Genomic DNA, 14,235 nt, shown 5'->3' with positions numbered 1-14,235 from the left:
GACATAAAGTTGGGAGGAGTTTGAGTGGTTGGATCAAACCTACGTAAGCACACATCATATTTTGTTTTACAGTAACACAAAATGGCTGTATTTTTATTTTTTTAAAAAGCAAAGAAATTGATCCTTTATATGTTTTGGCATATATTGTTGAATTAGCACAAAATATGGCTGTGAATCTGAAAGAGTTTTTAAAGTATTTCATTTAATCTCAACTTTAACACATTTTAGAGAGGCAGCGTGATGCCGTTTGTTGTAAAAATGTTGAAGAATAAGAAGATATGTAAATAGAAACACTAAACATTCTGCAGTTGCATACATGACATCATGACTTTCTCCCTCAAAAAGCTAACACTAGCCGCTTCATGGCTTACTCTCTTTCTTTCTCTTTACAGCTGATAAAAGGACCAGGAGTCACTGGGTAAAACACTTCAGGTAAGGTAACGTTACAGATTAGGGATGGCGATGTTGGTGTTCATGGTGTAAATTGTGCGAGAGGAGAAACATAGTTCACTGAGCGGTTTCACACAAAACTAAAAAAAAAACTAAAATACAACAAACCTACCACATATTGCAAATGCCTTGACTTGTGAAATTAATGTTTAAATTGACAAATATCATATCTGTAATTCATGACACAATTTTGCCTGTTGCTAAAGTAGCTTAGCGCTGTAAACCATGACTCAGACCCGGGGTGGTTTTCTGGCCAGCTAAACCTGGTTAGAAAACCACCTTGTACTGTAGCCTATAGTCCCTGTTGTCAAACTGGTCCCTGCTGATCTCGAAGGCTGTTTTGGTCCTGGTCCAGCCATGATCAGTGGGAGCTTTCGGTCCAGGAAGAGTCAGCTAACATGAACACTGGACCGCTTTAGCTGCATGACTCTGCATTCAGAGCTAGTGACTACTGTAAAGCAATTAGCACTCTGGTAGCCGTTTCGTGGCATCTTTAATTAATTAGTGAGCTGTAGAGGTGTTGTCAGGCTGAGCCAGGATAGATGTTGACCCCGTCTTTATGCAAAGCTAACAGCTACTGGCTGTCACCTTTGCGTAAGATCGATCTTCACATCTAATTCTTTGCAAAAATGCAAGTAAGCACATTCCAAATCATTGTTCATACAACAGTTATTATACATTTCAATACTTCAATGACAGAAAATGCAAATAAAGTTGTTGCCTTTCTCCGAATATCTGTCCACATCTGTGTCCAGTGCAGACATCTCTAACATGCGTCCGGTTATCCCATAGTCTGGTTGGTGGAGTCGTCTACGTGTCCCATGCAGCTCTGAAGCCCCATACTGAGTCAATTAGACCTGTACAATAGGAACATCAATTACGCCAAGCAGGCACAATCTATATGACTCTGGAGCTCTAATGAGATTAATTCCTCTTGGTTGGGATAAATTCCTTCCTCAATGTCAATGCAGAAGGAGTGATTGAAGTTAACAAGCTCATTAGTGCACTTCAGGACAATGTTCAGAGCTGTATGGTTGATTCTCAGTCGGCAGTCAAGCGGCCGTGGAAGATAAAGACCAGTGGTCCTAACGGTGAAGCCTTGTGGATCTTTTTTTTTTTTATTGTGGGCTTCTTGCAGATATTTATTTTTATCAGACAAGCTAACACCAGACCAGATGTAGACCACCTTTATATTGTCCAGAGTATTTTGATTCAGCACAATCATGATTCAATCAAGCTTTCAGACCAGTGAAGTTATAAAGCTGTAAAATTGATTTTCCCTTTAAAGGATAAGGCTGGATTTTCTTTTCTGTATTTTACTTGTTGTCAACAAATCCCATTAGAAAACCAAAACCCACATTATATTATATTGTGCCCCAAATCCATTTGTTCCTTGTGAAGACATAAACTTAAAAAAAAAAATCAGTCACAAAAATGTAAAAATTGCTCATATTATTATGTTATGTCAAACTGAGGAAGCTGAGATTAACAAGAGATGACACTGAGGAAGGTCCTGGTGCAGCCATAATATATGAATAAATGCAGATACAATATATGTGAAGTCATTTATATAAATTCAGGACAAGGGTTTGGTTTCTTTTTTCATGGTTTTTAAGACTGTTTTGCAAGCCACAGAAGAGTACAAACAAACTCATGTCCAGCCATAAAAGGCAACAACCACACATATTTTGTGGTTTAGACTTGTATTCAAGCACAGTCTGAGACTTCTGCATAAAAAATAATAAAATGTCACTGCATCCGTTATGTATTTCAGGCTTGAGCCCTTCACAGGCCAAATACTCTGGCCAAAAACACTTTGGGTTTACTGCACCTCACTGGCTCTCATCTTGTACACTTAAAACTATAAGCTCATTCATACTATCATACTGTCTCACTATGCAATACAATTCTACAGTTGTTTTCTGTGGTCCTTGACTGCTGCATTGTCCTGCGTTGTCTTATTGTCCTTGTATTGTTATGTTGCACTGTTGTATATATTGTATGTCATGCATGTTGTACTGTATAGCTGAGTATTAGTATAATGACAAGTTTAATTTTTGAAAGAGGCCTGATAATTTCCTAAAACAGCAGGGCATTGTAGTTTTTAGGCAACATTACTCAAAGAGGAGTAAATACAGCATTTGTTGGGGACTATTTTCATCTGCAGATGAATACAGACTGGGTGCACAAGCAAGTATTTCAGTCTTAATGATGGTATCTTGCACTGGATGTTGTATCATGTCATATTTACATGAAAAGGTTGGTGTCATGGCAGCGAAGGAACATTTCAACCAGTGCAACACTGTGGCTGATTGATGTGTTTTGTAGTAGATAGGTCAACGGTGAAGGTCTGCAGTACGACACCGCTTCACAACATACAGCAGGTGAGTGAGTGGATGGAACATGAAAAATTGTTGTCCAGATATACTACGAGTGACACTGCAGCAGTAGGCTTGTGTTTTCTCCCTCCGTAAATGAGTGAGTGTATAAATACTAATGCCACTGTATTTTTTTTTTAAAGTCAACCTTGTTTCATTTTGGTTGAAGCTCGCTGATTTTCCTTTTTGAGGTCCCTGTTGTGGTCCTTTCTGTGAATCATTTAAGATGTGCCGCTTCCCAGCCTCGCAGATTATTCTCTCGTTGTCCATGTTGACTGCGGACTGGAGGGAAAACAGAAATGTCAGTACGTCGCCATCAGTTTTGACAAATGAAAATAAGTTGGAGGGGAAACAAGTTAAAAAAAAAAAAGCTTTTTTCAAACAAGCAACACGTCACTTTGCCTGTTCGTTGACACATGGAGCAAGTTAGGACATCTTCACTGGGAAAAACTGAAACAATCTCCTGCATTGTTTCCAATTAGGAAGTGGTGTGACACAGAGGAATAAGCTGACTAGACAGACTATACTTGTTAGGCGCATCATTTCATTATTGGTTCTGGTCTTTTCATGGGACCTTGACAATAAGACAAATACAGACAATGACCAGACCATCGTTTAATCTGTTCTGATCAGATGTAATTTTTCCCAAATCCTAAGAATCTCTTTGGAGCTGGTAGCCTGTCTGTGTAGAGTTTGGTTTGGTTTACATTATAGCAGCCCTGATGCTTTGATGCTCCTCACACTGAGGGATGAGTCTTCATGACCTCTCGATAAATTAATTCCTTCAACATCTCCACTGGGGTTTTTCTTTCCTTTGAACCTGCATAATGCATTCTGTGATTGTTTCTGACAGTAGGATTCTTGGATGGAAAAAAAAAAATAAGGAGCAGAGTAAAGGGTTGAGGATAGTGGGAGAGAAGGAATGAAGGGTTACAGATGGACAACCATAGGTCCAACAAGCTGTGTCTCATTTTCACAGAGTTGTAATGAGAACCCGCTGGGGGTGACTTTAAGCACAGGCCTAAGATCAGCTTACCTCTATCCTCAGCCTCTGACCTTAACTGTCTGTGAAACCGTATTGTTAATAGAGACTGAATGTTATCTGTGTTTGAAGGACTAAAGACTTATGCTTCATAAGGTTTGATCCAATCCAGTTACAGTCCTTTTATCCCACTTTTTATCCTCTTTTCCATCATTTATAGCCTTTATTTCTTTCTTAAATTTTTAAAAGATGAGCTGAAGCATCCAGGATGTATCACTCCGACTACTTCATCCAGTCTGATGCTTCAGTGTATGTCCCAGAAGAGAGAGCACAGCAGTGCATCATGAGTCTGTTTACAGCTGATCACACTTAGTCGCCCGAGAAAGGTTAGCATGTGACCTGCTGCACCGCAGGTACAGTTTGGCCAGCTGACCTACTGCTCAGCTAAAGGGAGTCCAGTTGCAGGTTAATAGGGGGCTCCAGCCCTTAAATGGCCGTATAAGTGTTTCTACAGAGACCTGAATAGAAGTAGCACGCTTTGAAGGAATGAGGATAAGAGGGGGAGAGTTGCCCTATAAAAAAAAAAAGGTTAAACCTTTGACACAGACTGAAGAACCAGTTCACTCCCTGCGCTGATGCTGTTAGGCTGCATTCAGACCAACTTTGGCAACCCTTTCATTCATTTGAATGAGGGTAGTTCGGTGCAACAGCAGGGGTGTCAACACAGAGGGCTGCTCAAAAAAAAATTCATTGGGCAATATGGACAAAATCAAATATCATGATGTTTTTGATCAATTATACCTCAATGTTGATATAGACAGGAGTCTATACTGATAATGAATGAATTATATTTCAAAATTTACCAAAATCTTACACACTGCACCTTTAAATAGTTAGTTCACCTAAATTAGGGACATGCCTGTGGACAGTTTTAACTGAAACCACTTTCTCATAAAGAAGCTTCCCGTCACTCAGCAGATGCGACAGTTACAGCACGAAACCTTATTGCTTTTGTTCTCCCGCATAGTAACCAGTTTCTGGAGGTGACCAAATATTATGAATGTCACTGTTAAATAATGTGGATCGATGAGTCAGTATTTAATTTTATTCAGACTCCTTTGTTCAGGAGTGGGGAAACACTTACTGTATCTTCTTCTGTGACACCTAATTTCAGGGCGCGGCACTTTATTCATAAAACATTATTTATACATGCCAGGTTCACCAAATCGTTTATAGGTTCTGTCTTGTTTTCATACGGAAAGAAAAACATGTGAACTGGGCCCTTTTTCCAAAGTGTCCTCTTTGTTCAGTTCTGCTAAAAAAAAAAAATTGGCACATGTAGAGCTATAAACTTTAATGGCAGGTCTAATTCAGAGCAAATACGCTAAAACTGTGTTTCCAATTCAAATTCTTTTTTCCAGCTACTTAAAATAAGTGAGTCAGAACCATTTTGAATGATATAAGGAGCCGCTGAGTGGGGAAGGTAAGAGGTTCTGAGAGACTGAACTGTGACAACACAGGAATAAACACGCGGCACTTTGCACACCAGATGAGTTTCAGAAAAAGATTAATGCTCATCATTTCATTGTTGCTGGAAAAAACATTTTAATGCTGAGTTTTCTGCCCCATTAATTCAATATAATTTGGGTGACAGCAGAAGATGCAGTGGTGGAATGTAACTAAGTGCATTTACTCGAGTACATTTGAGGGATCCCTGGAATATTTTCTATTTTGTAAGGGGTCCTTGGCTTAGAAAAAAAATCAAGACTTGAATTACTTTAAGTGCATTAACCTGACTATACTTACTCTTGCTGAAGTAACATTTTCAATGCAGGATTTTTACTTGTAACAGAGTATTTTTACAGTGTGGCCTTAGTGCTTCTACTGAAGTAAGTGATCTTACACCACTGAGCAGAAGCCTCAATGATGATGTCTTTAAATCTATGTAAGTTAAAGGAAAAAAATCTGAATATCAAGGGAGGGAGTGGGAAAATATGCCTGTGTAATTTGGGTGAACTGACCCTTTTAGCAAGAAATTCCACAAACATCACATCCATGATTTAAGTGTTCACTCATTTCAGCTTCTTCCTGGGTCAAACCTGAGAAGAACCACGCTGCTGTCTGCACACCAGACTGCAGCTCAAGGGGGTCTGTGAACGGATAGGAGCCAGAGCTGCAGAGCAGGAGGAGGAGGGGGCAGATTTGGTTTCACCCCTGGGTGTTCAGACTGAGTGGAGGTCTGCTGCCTTCTCACACCGGGGCGAACAGTATTTCACCATGTGGCCTGAACCTGCGGGCCTGCCCAGAGGATTTCACCACTGAACTCCTAATGATGGAAAATTAACGCTCCACTGAACTGAGCTAAATGCCCCTACTGACAACACTTCCAAACTATTTACAGCTCGGGCCTAAAAAACTGCAAGTTAGGGGATCCACGCAGGATATATTTCTGTTGATTTGGGCGTAATGAGGGAAAACCTGTCAAACACGTTGTGTTTTTATTTCCACGAAGGGCAGGAGGATGAAATAGAGAGGGAAGTTGGTGATAAAATATGAGCTATAATTAGAAATCAAAAATGCCTGAGGAGCAACAAGTGAGAATTTGGGCTTTTCTTTGAGACAAATGTGTCCACAAGGTGAGGAAACCAAGTGCTGAATGGAGAAGCGGTCTTTTACGCACAATATCCAGACTCCTCCCAGACATGCCTGGAAGAAAACCTCTTGTTACAGTAGGAGCTGGCCACTGACAGAGCCTCCATCCATCCTGACTGATGCTCAGCAGCCCCTGATTACGCACAAATCTTTTGCAGGTTTTACGCACACAAAATGAGAGCCTTTATCTGCACAGTGACGGTGTTGTGGGTGATAACAATCCCCTGCATGGAAGCCATCCACGGACTGTACAACTTTGGCCAGCATGATTTATTCTACAAAAAGAACAACTGCAAGCCGATCCCTGCAAACCTCCTCCTGTGCCACGACATAGAGTACACAGAGATGCGTCTCCCCAACCTGCTCGGACACGAAACCATGAACGAGGTTCTGCAGCAAGCTTCGTCCTGGATCCCGCTGGTGCAGAAGCAGTGTCACCCCGACACCAGAAAGTTCCTCTGCTCGCTGTTTGCTCCCGTCTGTCTGGACGACTTGGACGAGCCCATTCAGCCGTGCAGGTCCCTGTGCGAGAGCGTCAAGCACGGCTGCGCGCCCGTCATGTCCGCGTTCGGCTTCCCCTGGCCGAAGATGTTGGACTGCGAGCGATTCCCACTCGACAATGACCTGTGCATCCCTCCTGCAGGCATCGACAACTTTGCACCAGTCACCAAAGAGGGTAAAAACTGTATTTTAGAGGCATTTTTCATCCCCAAGTCTTGCGCGTAAATGCCAGACTCACTTAGTGGCACTTAAATAATAAATCTGGGCTGCAACCGATGATGCAACTATGATAATTATTTAATTATTGAATCAATTAGTTGTTTGATATATAAAATGTGTGTAAATGGTGAAAAAAGGCCAATTCAGTTTACTGTCATAGAGGAGTAAAGAAATTACACAGAAATTACAGACTGTGGATATAATTTCTTAGTAAATGACTAAATAATGATTCATTGATAAGTTGCCTGGTCCATAAAATGTCAGAAAGTAGTGAAAAATGTTGGTCACGGATTCCCAAAGCCCAAGATGACGTCCTCAAATGTGAAAGAGAGTAGAAACTATTCATATTTGAAAAGCTGAAATCAGAGAATTTTCACTTTTTTTCTTTAAAAAATACCCCAAATGAATAGTGACTATAAAAATGGCTAGATATTAATTAAGAGTTGGTAACTAATCGATTAATCGACTTATCGTTGCAGCTTTAGATCATGTACAAACTTTTGCTGCATAATAAAATGCATGTGTGAAGTAGAGCCAGACAGATATATCAATGATATACAGATGATGTTGGCCAAGCACAGCTGTATCAATATCTGCATAAATGTGTCTGAAACTTCTTTTTACAGAATATAGTGCAGATTGTTTTTACTTTTTAAATCTTTTTCATTTTATAGGCTAATACCAGTGAAAGTTAAATGTTTAATTGCACTGATGTAATTTTGGATTTTATGCATACAAATAATGAATTCTGGCCAGTATATCCATACTGGAATTTATGTCACTATTGGCATCGGTCCCAAAAAAACAATATCAGTATCAGTATCTAGTTAGAACTAGAGCCACAGCGATTAGTCCAATAACTGATTAGTTGTCAATTATTAAATTAATCACCAAATATTTTCAATTAATCAATATTTTTAAAGTAAAACAGTGAATATTGACTTGTGATAATGTAATAATGAAAATCTTAAATCGTAATCCTTTGTGTGAACAGCTTGATTTTCTACTCAATATATCCACTCATCTGTCCAGTAATTACACCAGGATGGACTGTCATCACATCTGGTTATGCGTGATGATGTATTTTGCACAGTACATAACAACGTGTGTTGAATTATGGCAGATGATGCAACATTTACCATGTCTAATGTCTGTTTTAGTGCCCAGGGTGTGCGATGCTTGCAAGGAAACAGATGAAAATGACAACGAAATTGTTGACAACCTGTGTAAGAATGACTTTGGTAAGTCCACCCGCTTATTTTATTAGAGTTGTAGCTCCCAAGGTGAAGCTCAGGGGCCCCAGGAGGTCATGGAGGGAGGTTCCAGGAGATTTCAGGCAACATGTGGAGAAATGTCACTCTTAAAAGTCATCTGGTGGCTAATGTTAGCAAAATGCTTGTTACTATACAACAAATTTACATCAATCATTAGCTAGGTAGCTATATTTGATGGATATTGTTAACAAAATTCTATTTTATATCCAACCAATCTACATCAATTGTTAGATAGCTAGTTACATCTGGTGGCTCATGTTAGCAAAACGCTAACTAATTATTGAGCTAATCTATATCAATAGTTAGCTAAGCAAGTCAACTTTAGATGTGATTATAGAGGAGGTCCTTTTGCAGGTCCACCAGCAACATCTTTTCACCATCTGCGAAATTTGATTTTCTTTTCAACAAAGATGAGCCTAGCAAATATACATCTAAGTATAGGAAACAGGAAAGGACAAAGTTGACGTGAAGGAAGGATCAATTAAATTATACTTACTTTTCAAGGATTAGCCCACTTGATTGCATTTTTGTCTTTTGTCTTTATGTTGATTTTATAATTATGAAACTTTTCTTCATGGTAACCAGTCTTGTATGGAGTGCCAAAGTCACGCCTTTTCTGGTGTACCCTTAATGGACCTAACTTAAAAAGGAAATCATATGAACGGTGATCAATGGCAAGAGACAAATTATTTTTTGACCCCATTTGAACTTTATCCAACGACTCTTTGTCCTTTCATCAGCCGTGAAGAGAAAGAACGAGACTGACCCGTTGTGTGTGACTAAATCCCAGTACCTAAACACGCAGGCATCGTAGCTTCAGTGGCTAACATTAGCTTTTTGGAGGGAGAAACTCATGACATCACACAGGTGACTGCTGGGTGTGTGGTCTTTCTATTTATGTATCTTCACAGTCTGATACTTAAACACTTTCAGGACAAACAGTGACTGTCTCCACTGCATAATTATCCTTTAAATTGACAAACATCATATGTGTGATTTGTGGCATGATCCAGGCGGGATCAAAAAATAATTTGTCCCTCACCGCTGAGTCCCATTCATCATTTTTTCCAAACTCAGGTCCTATGGTGGTCCACAGGAAGGGTTATGACTCCTTTAACATGTAAACCCGACATAAAGGATTTCTTGACAAGTGCTCCAGTTTGTTGTGGACCTTGCCAGAGAAAAAAAAAAAAAGAAAGATTTTTCTTGGTATTGAAAATGTTTTGCAAGGTTTAAAGAGAATAAGGAATATTTGTGAAACCCAATTTTTGGTGTTTTTACACTGATGTGTCCATATTTTCAGTGTTTGATTTTGAAGTAATCCTTTTTTTTTCTTGTAATCAAGGGAATTATGTTTCAAATATTTCTGTGATTTGTATTCAGTAACTGACTACATTTCAAAGTAATCTGACCCAACCATGCCCCTGTGCCATGCATTTTAGAACTAAACCATATGTAGGTCTAAACACGTAGTTCTTAAGCTCCTCAGATGGTTTTCATTAGGACAACAAGGATGATCTCTGTGCAGTCTTTTTGTGAAAACAGCACCAGTCTCCATTCCTTATTCTCTCTCCCGCTTGCATCAAGCTCTGAAGATCAAAGTTAAGGAGATCTCCTACATCAACGGCGACACCAAGATAGTGCCGGAGACCAAGAGCAAGACCATCTACAAGCTGAACGGCGTGACGGAGCGTGACCTGAGGAAGACGGTGCTGTGGCTGAAGGACGGCCTGCAGTGCATCTGCGAGGAGATGAACGACATCAACGCTGCCTACCTGGTCATGGGCCAGAAGATGGACGGCCATCTGGTCATCACCTCGCTGAAGCGCTGGCAGAAGGGACAGCGAGAGTTTAAGAGGATTTCCCGCAGCATCCGCAAGCTGCAGTGCTAGGGAGGGAAAAAGGAAAACTGCATGTGTCACGGATGAAGAAAAAGTTTAGTTTAGCTCTTTTCAAAGTATCCCTCTTCAGATGTCACACAAGTTGTGATTATGGTTCATAGATTTCTCTCTAGATTCAAGCAAAGGCCACTGTTTCCCATTGGTTTATAGTTAAAAATGCCCAATATATTAAAGGAATAGTTCGGATTATTTGAAGTGGGTTTGTATGAGGTGCTTATCCATGGTCAATATTAGCTGCAGTAGATGGCGATTGGCACATGTCCAGTTTGGAAAAGCAGAGAAGTTGAAGTAGAAGAACAGCTGTAGGAAGCTGAGCAATGTACTGCTGTGGACAGGGTTTTTAGCTACCTAAAAAAAACATCTACCTAAAACAAAAAAATCAAATCAGTTTAAGTGTACGCTATATTTAGAATATTTTCACTGCTTTACCTTGCCAACAGACAGCTTTTTTCAACAGGAAAAAACGCCAAATATTACGCTCTCCAAACCCACCAAACGCCATAGATGAAATCAGTCATTTTACCCCACAGAAAACGGGAGTTGCTGCTCCACCGCTGCCTTGATCTGTTGGTTTGTTTGTGTTATTGTGTGACTTCGGGGAATCCAAACTAACCCTTTAAATTACGTCCCACAATCACACAAACTAAACTAACCCATCATGGTTTCTTAGGCCACCAGCTCTCTTGTTCAGTGGGGTTAAATTACTGATTTTTGCCAATGGAATCCAGTTACTTTAAAGAGAGCAGTATTTGGCTTATATAATGGAGGTTTCCTGTTGGAAAAGGCTGTTGGACAGCAAGGTAAAGTGATGAAAATGTTCTGAGTATGGTGTACACTTAAACTGACATTGATTTTTCTCTGTCGGCCTTCAAACTGGGGTGCACCACCGCCATCTACTGTAGTTAATACACTGATTATCTCTAGATACCTCATACAACCCCATTTCAAACAACAAACTATCCCTTTAAAGAATAGGCAATATGTAGTATATCTATGGCTGGTTAAATCATCTACTTGACTCTAGAATTATAATTCTCAATGACTTTCATGTTCTAAAAGGTGATATGCCCTAATATACTCAATCTACATTCATCATTAAGACCACAATATTTTTAAAAGCACATTTTCAGTGTGCAGATCAGACGTTTATATCTGGCACAGACACAGGAGTAAGAAAATACAGAAAAAAGTCACTCATTCATGTTGCAGTTAGCGCACTCTAGTGGTCAGTTTTAAAGGTGCAGTGTCTTTGCTGCAACCTCATTAATTGCAGTTAATTGCACTCAGCTGGTTTCCCAGGTGTAGATCATTAATTACATGGCTGGAGTGGTGGAACCAGCAGAGTTCTGAATCCAGGATTTAAAATTATTAACTCCAAAAAATCACTGACACATGTGGCCTACTGTCAAATCCTGCAACAGGGGTGAGTTTAAGACAGTTTCCTTTTCTCTTCCTCTGGTATTCTCTGGCATCTGTTTCTGCTTCTGCATAAACCTAAAAATGAAACACTTTATCATGAGCAGTTCCTCAAACCAGGATAAATCAGCAGCAGTTATTTAGGATTATTTTAAAAAGTCCTATAAATAACAAATTACACCACAAGAGGCAGAGGCATTGACTGACATGACTGCATGATTTAAGTACTCAAAGATAAATAAAAAAGATATTTGAGGGGATTTTAAGTCCTAAAATAGGTATTTTAATAAAAAAAAAAACTGTCTTGCTCTATAGAAACAATTACAAAAATATCATATAGTGTGGTGCATACTGAGTGAAGCTGTGATCCGGTGTGTGTAGTGTGACGTTCAAAGGCAAAATAGTGTTTGTGTTTTTGTATTCCTCCCGTTTTCTCAAGCAAAAATGAGAGATAGCTGGCTATATTCTCTTCCTGTTCAACATTTTAATATTCTTGGCAATCTTTTTGTACTTGAGCCGCTGCATACTTTTCTACCACAGTATGATGAATATTTTTCTACTCCAGACTGTCATATTTCATTTAAACTTTGATGTTAAGTTTTGGTTTGCATCTTCATCCTTTTTTGTTTTGAGTAACATAAGTTGTTTTTTAGGTATTAACGTTTGGTAGTGTTGATTTGATGAGCAGTAACTTGTTAAGCGCAAAATAATCATGTGGTTGTGAGTGTGTGTGTGTGTGTGTGTGTATGTGTGCAATGTAAAAAGTTTTTTTTTTTTTTTTTTGAAAGTATTACTGTGTAAATATCAAATACGGTCTTTTATTCTTGTATAAAGTTTTCAGCGATTAAATGCCGCCAACAACATGTTTGAAATGACTCATTTCATTGCTATGTGTGGCAGGAAACCAACAGGAGTTTAAAAATAATCCTCATCAATCATTCAATCAGACTTAATATGGATAGTAATTTTCATACAAAGTGCTCCAGAAAATAATACAATAACCACCAACCCACTGCCCACCCACCCATCCAAAGCAATGACATAGTAGTGAAATAAAATATTAAAATGAGAACAGCACTCAATTTTTAAAATATGGGCACAGTTGCTGGACAGAAAATAAACCTACAGTATGTATTATTAAACACCGCCATCTAGTGGAATTCAGTGGTAAAATCTGGTCATGATAACAAATGTCTGCGTTTGAGGCATTTGGTGGTGTCTTTGGTAATATTTAAAAATATTTAAATACAAATACTTGCTATAATTATTCAGTTTTTAAGGTGTTTTCAATCTGTATTCAGCCTTTTTTCCTACTAAATATTTGCGCCATTATCAAACCAAATTGAGGATTATAATGCAAAATAAGTCTGGGCCTGAATGGCATGTTATATTTGTAGACATTCCTGTATATTTTGATGATGCATTTATGAGAAACAGGCGGGATTTTAACTTTGTTTTGTTTTTTTTTAGTACTGTGATTACTCTGGGAAATCCTTGTACTGCTTACAAACTGTAGGTGCAGTTTAAATGAGGCTGGAGGCTTTTAAAATATTCCAACAGGTAATTTTACTGATGGGGAAAAAAGATAGCAGAAGTCCCACTTATTGTCTTGTCCATAAACTCTGGAAAAGTTTACCTTTTTTATTTTAGATCATCCAATTCAATCTACCTCTATTTTGTTTTATTTTAATAGAGGTTTAAACTCATTTTAATACTGATGCCTCTTTACAGCCTACAAACAAATTAGACCATCAGTTATTCCTATGTGTAATTCTCAAAGGCTGCCAACTGAGTCAGATTCTCCCTGATATCAGATAAAACAAGCCTGTGTTTACATTTCCCCTGACAAAATTACAGTGGTAGCCATGTAAACTGAAAAACCTTTTACAGATAATTTTAGTTTTGATGTTATATTTTGTGACTATAGCATTGGAAACACTACTGCTTTAGTCCACAAGGGTCTCCAAAATCAACACAATATTAAAGTTCCTTGTAGCTTTAATTTAATGTCATGTAAAATAAAGCTTTGTGGGCTTTTATTTAATTCCAAAGAGCCCCATACAATTACAGATATGAAAACATGAATGAGAGGTGACCACTGTACAGAACAGCGCAGGAGTTGGGAGTAATTTAGATTGAAGATGTGGAGAAACAGAAACCCCTTTTGATTGAGTACCTGCTAGATCCATGGATAAAAAGTAACTAATACTCTGAGTAGATTTTGAGAAGGGTACCTTGTACTTTTAGCACCAGTAGTTTTACTTGTAGTTGAGTAATATTTCAGTCATGAACACTTTTTTATGCCTGCCCCCAGGTCCAAAGCTCCTTTAATCAGATTAAACAAACGTGTTTACTTTTTTCCATGCAAAATTACAGTGAGTAGTATGTTAGTCAGATAAAAGTAAGCAGGAAGAGATTTTTCTTCAGATAATTTTACTTTTGAGTTTATATTTTGGAAACAC

At 38.7% G+C, this 14,235-nt stretch overlaps 1 protein-coding gene across 1 annotated transcript; it reads left to right on the top strand.

Moving 5' to 3' along the window:
• Positions 1-6,424: 6,424 nt before the first annotated feature.
• sfrp2 (secreted frizzled-related protein 2) lies at positions 6,425-12,636 on the top strand. The gene is made up of 3 exons (XM_084715021.1): positions 6,425-7,138; positions 8,343-8,423; positions 10,044-12,636. Exons 1-3 carry the CDS (start codon positions 6,637-6,639, stop codon positions 10,346-10,348), a joined length of 888 nt encoding a protein of 295 aa, XP_084571147.1. The 5' UTR covers positions 6,425-6,636; the 3' UTR covers positions 10,349-12,636.
• The last annotated feature ends 1,599 nt before the right edge of the window (positions 12,637-14,235 follow it).

This window comes from Lutjanus erythropterus, chromosome 3 (genome assembly GCF_056507025.1).
Source record: "Lutjanus erythropterus isolate fLutEry1 chromosome 3, fLutEry1.hap2, whole genome shotgun sequence".
NCBI classification, from domain to species: domain Eukaryota; kingdom Metazoa; phylum Chordata; class Actinopteri; order Lutjaniformes; family Lutjanidae; genus Lutjanus; species Lutjanus erythropterus.
This window is presented reverse-complemented; position numbering and strand designations above follow the sequence as displayed.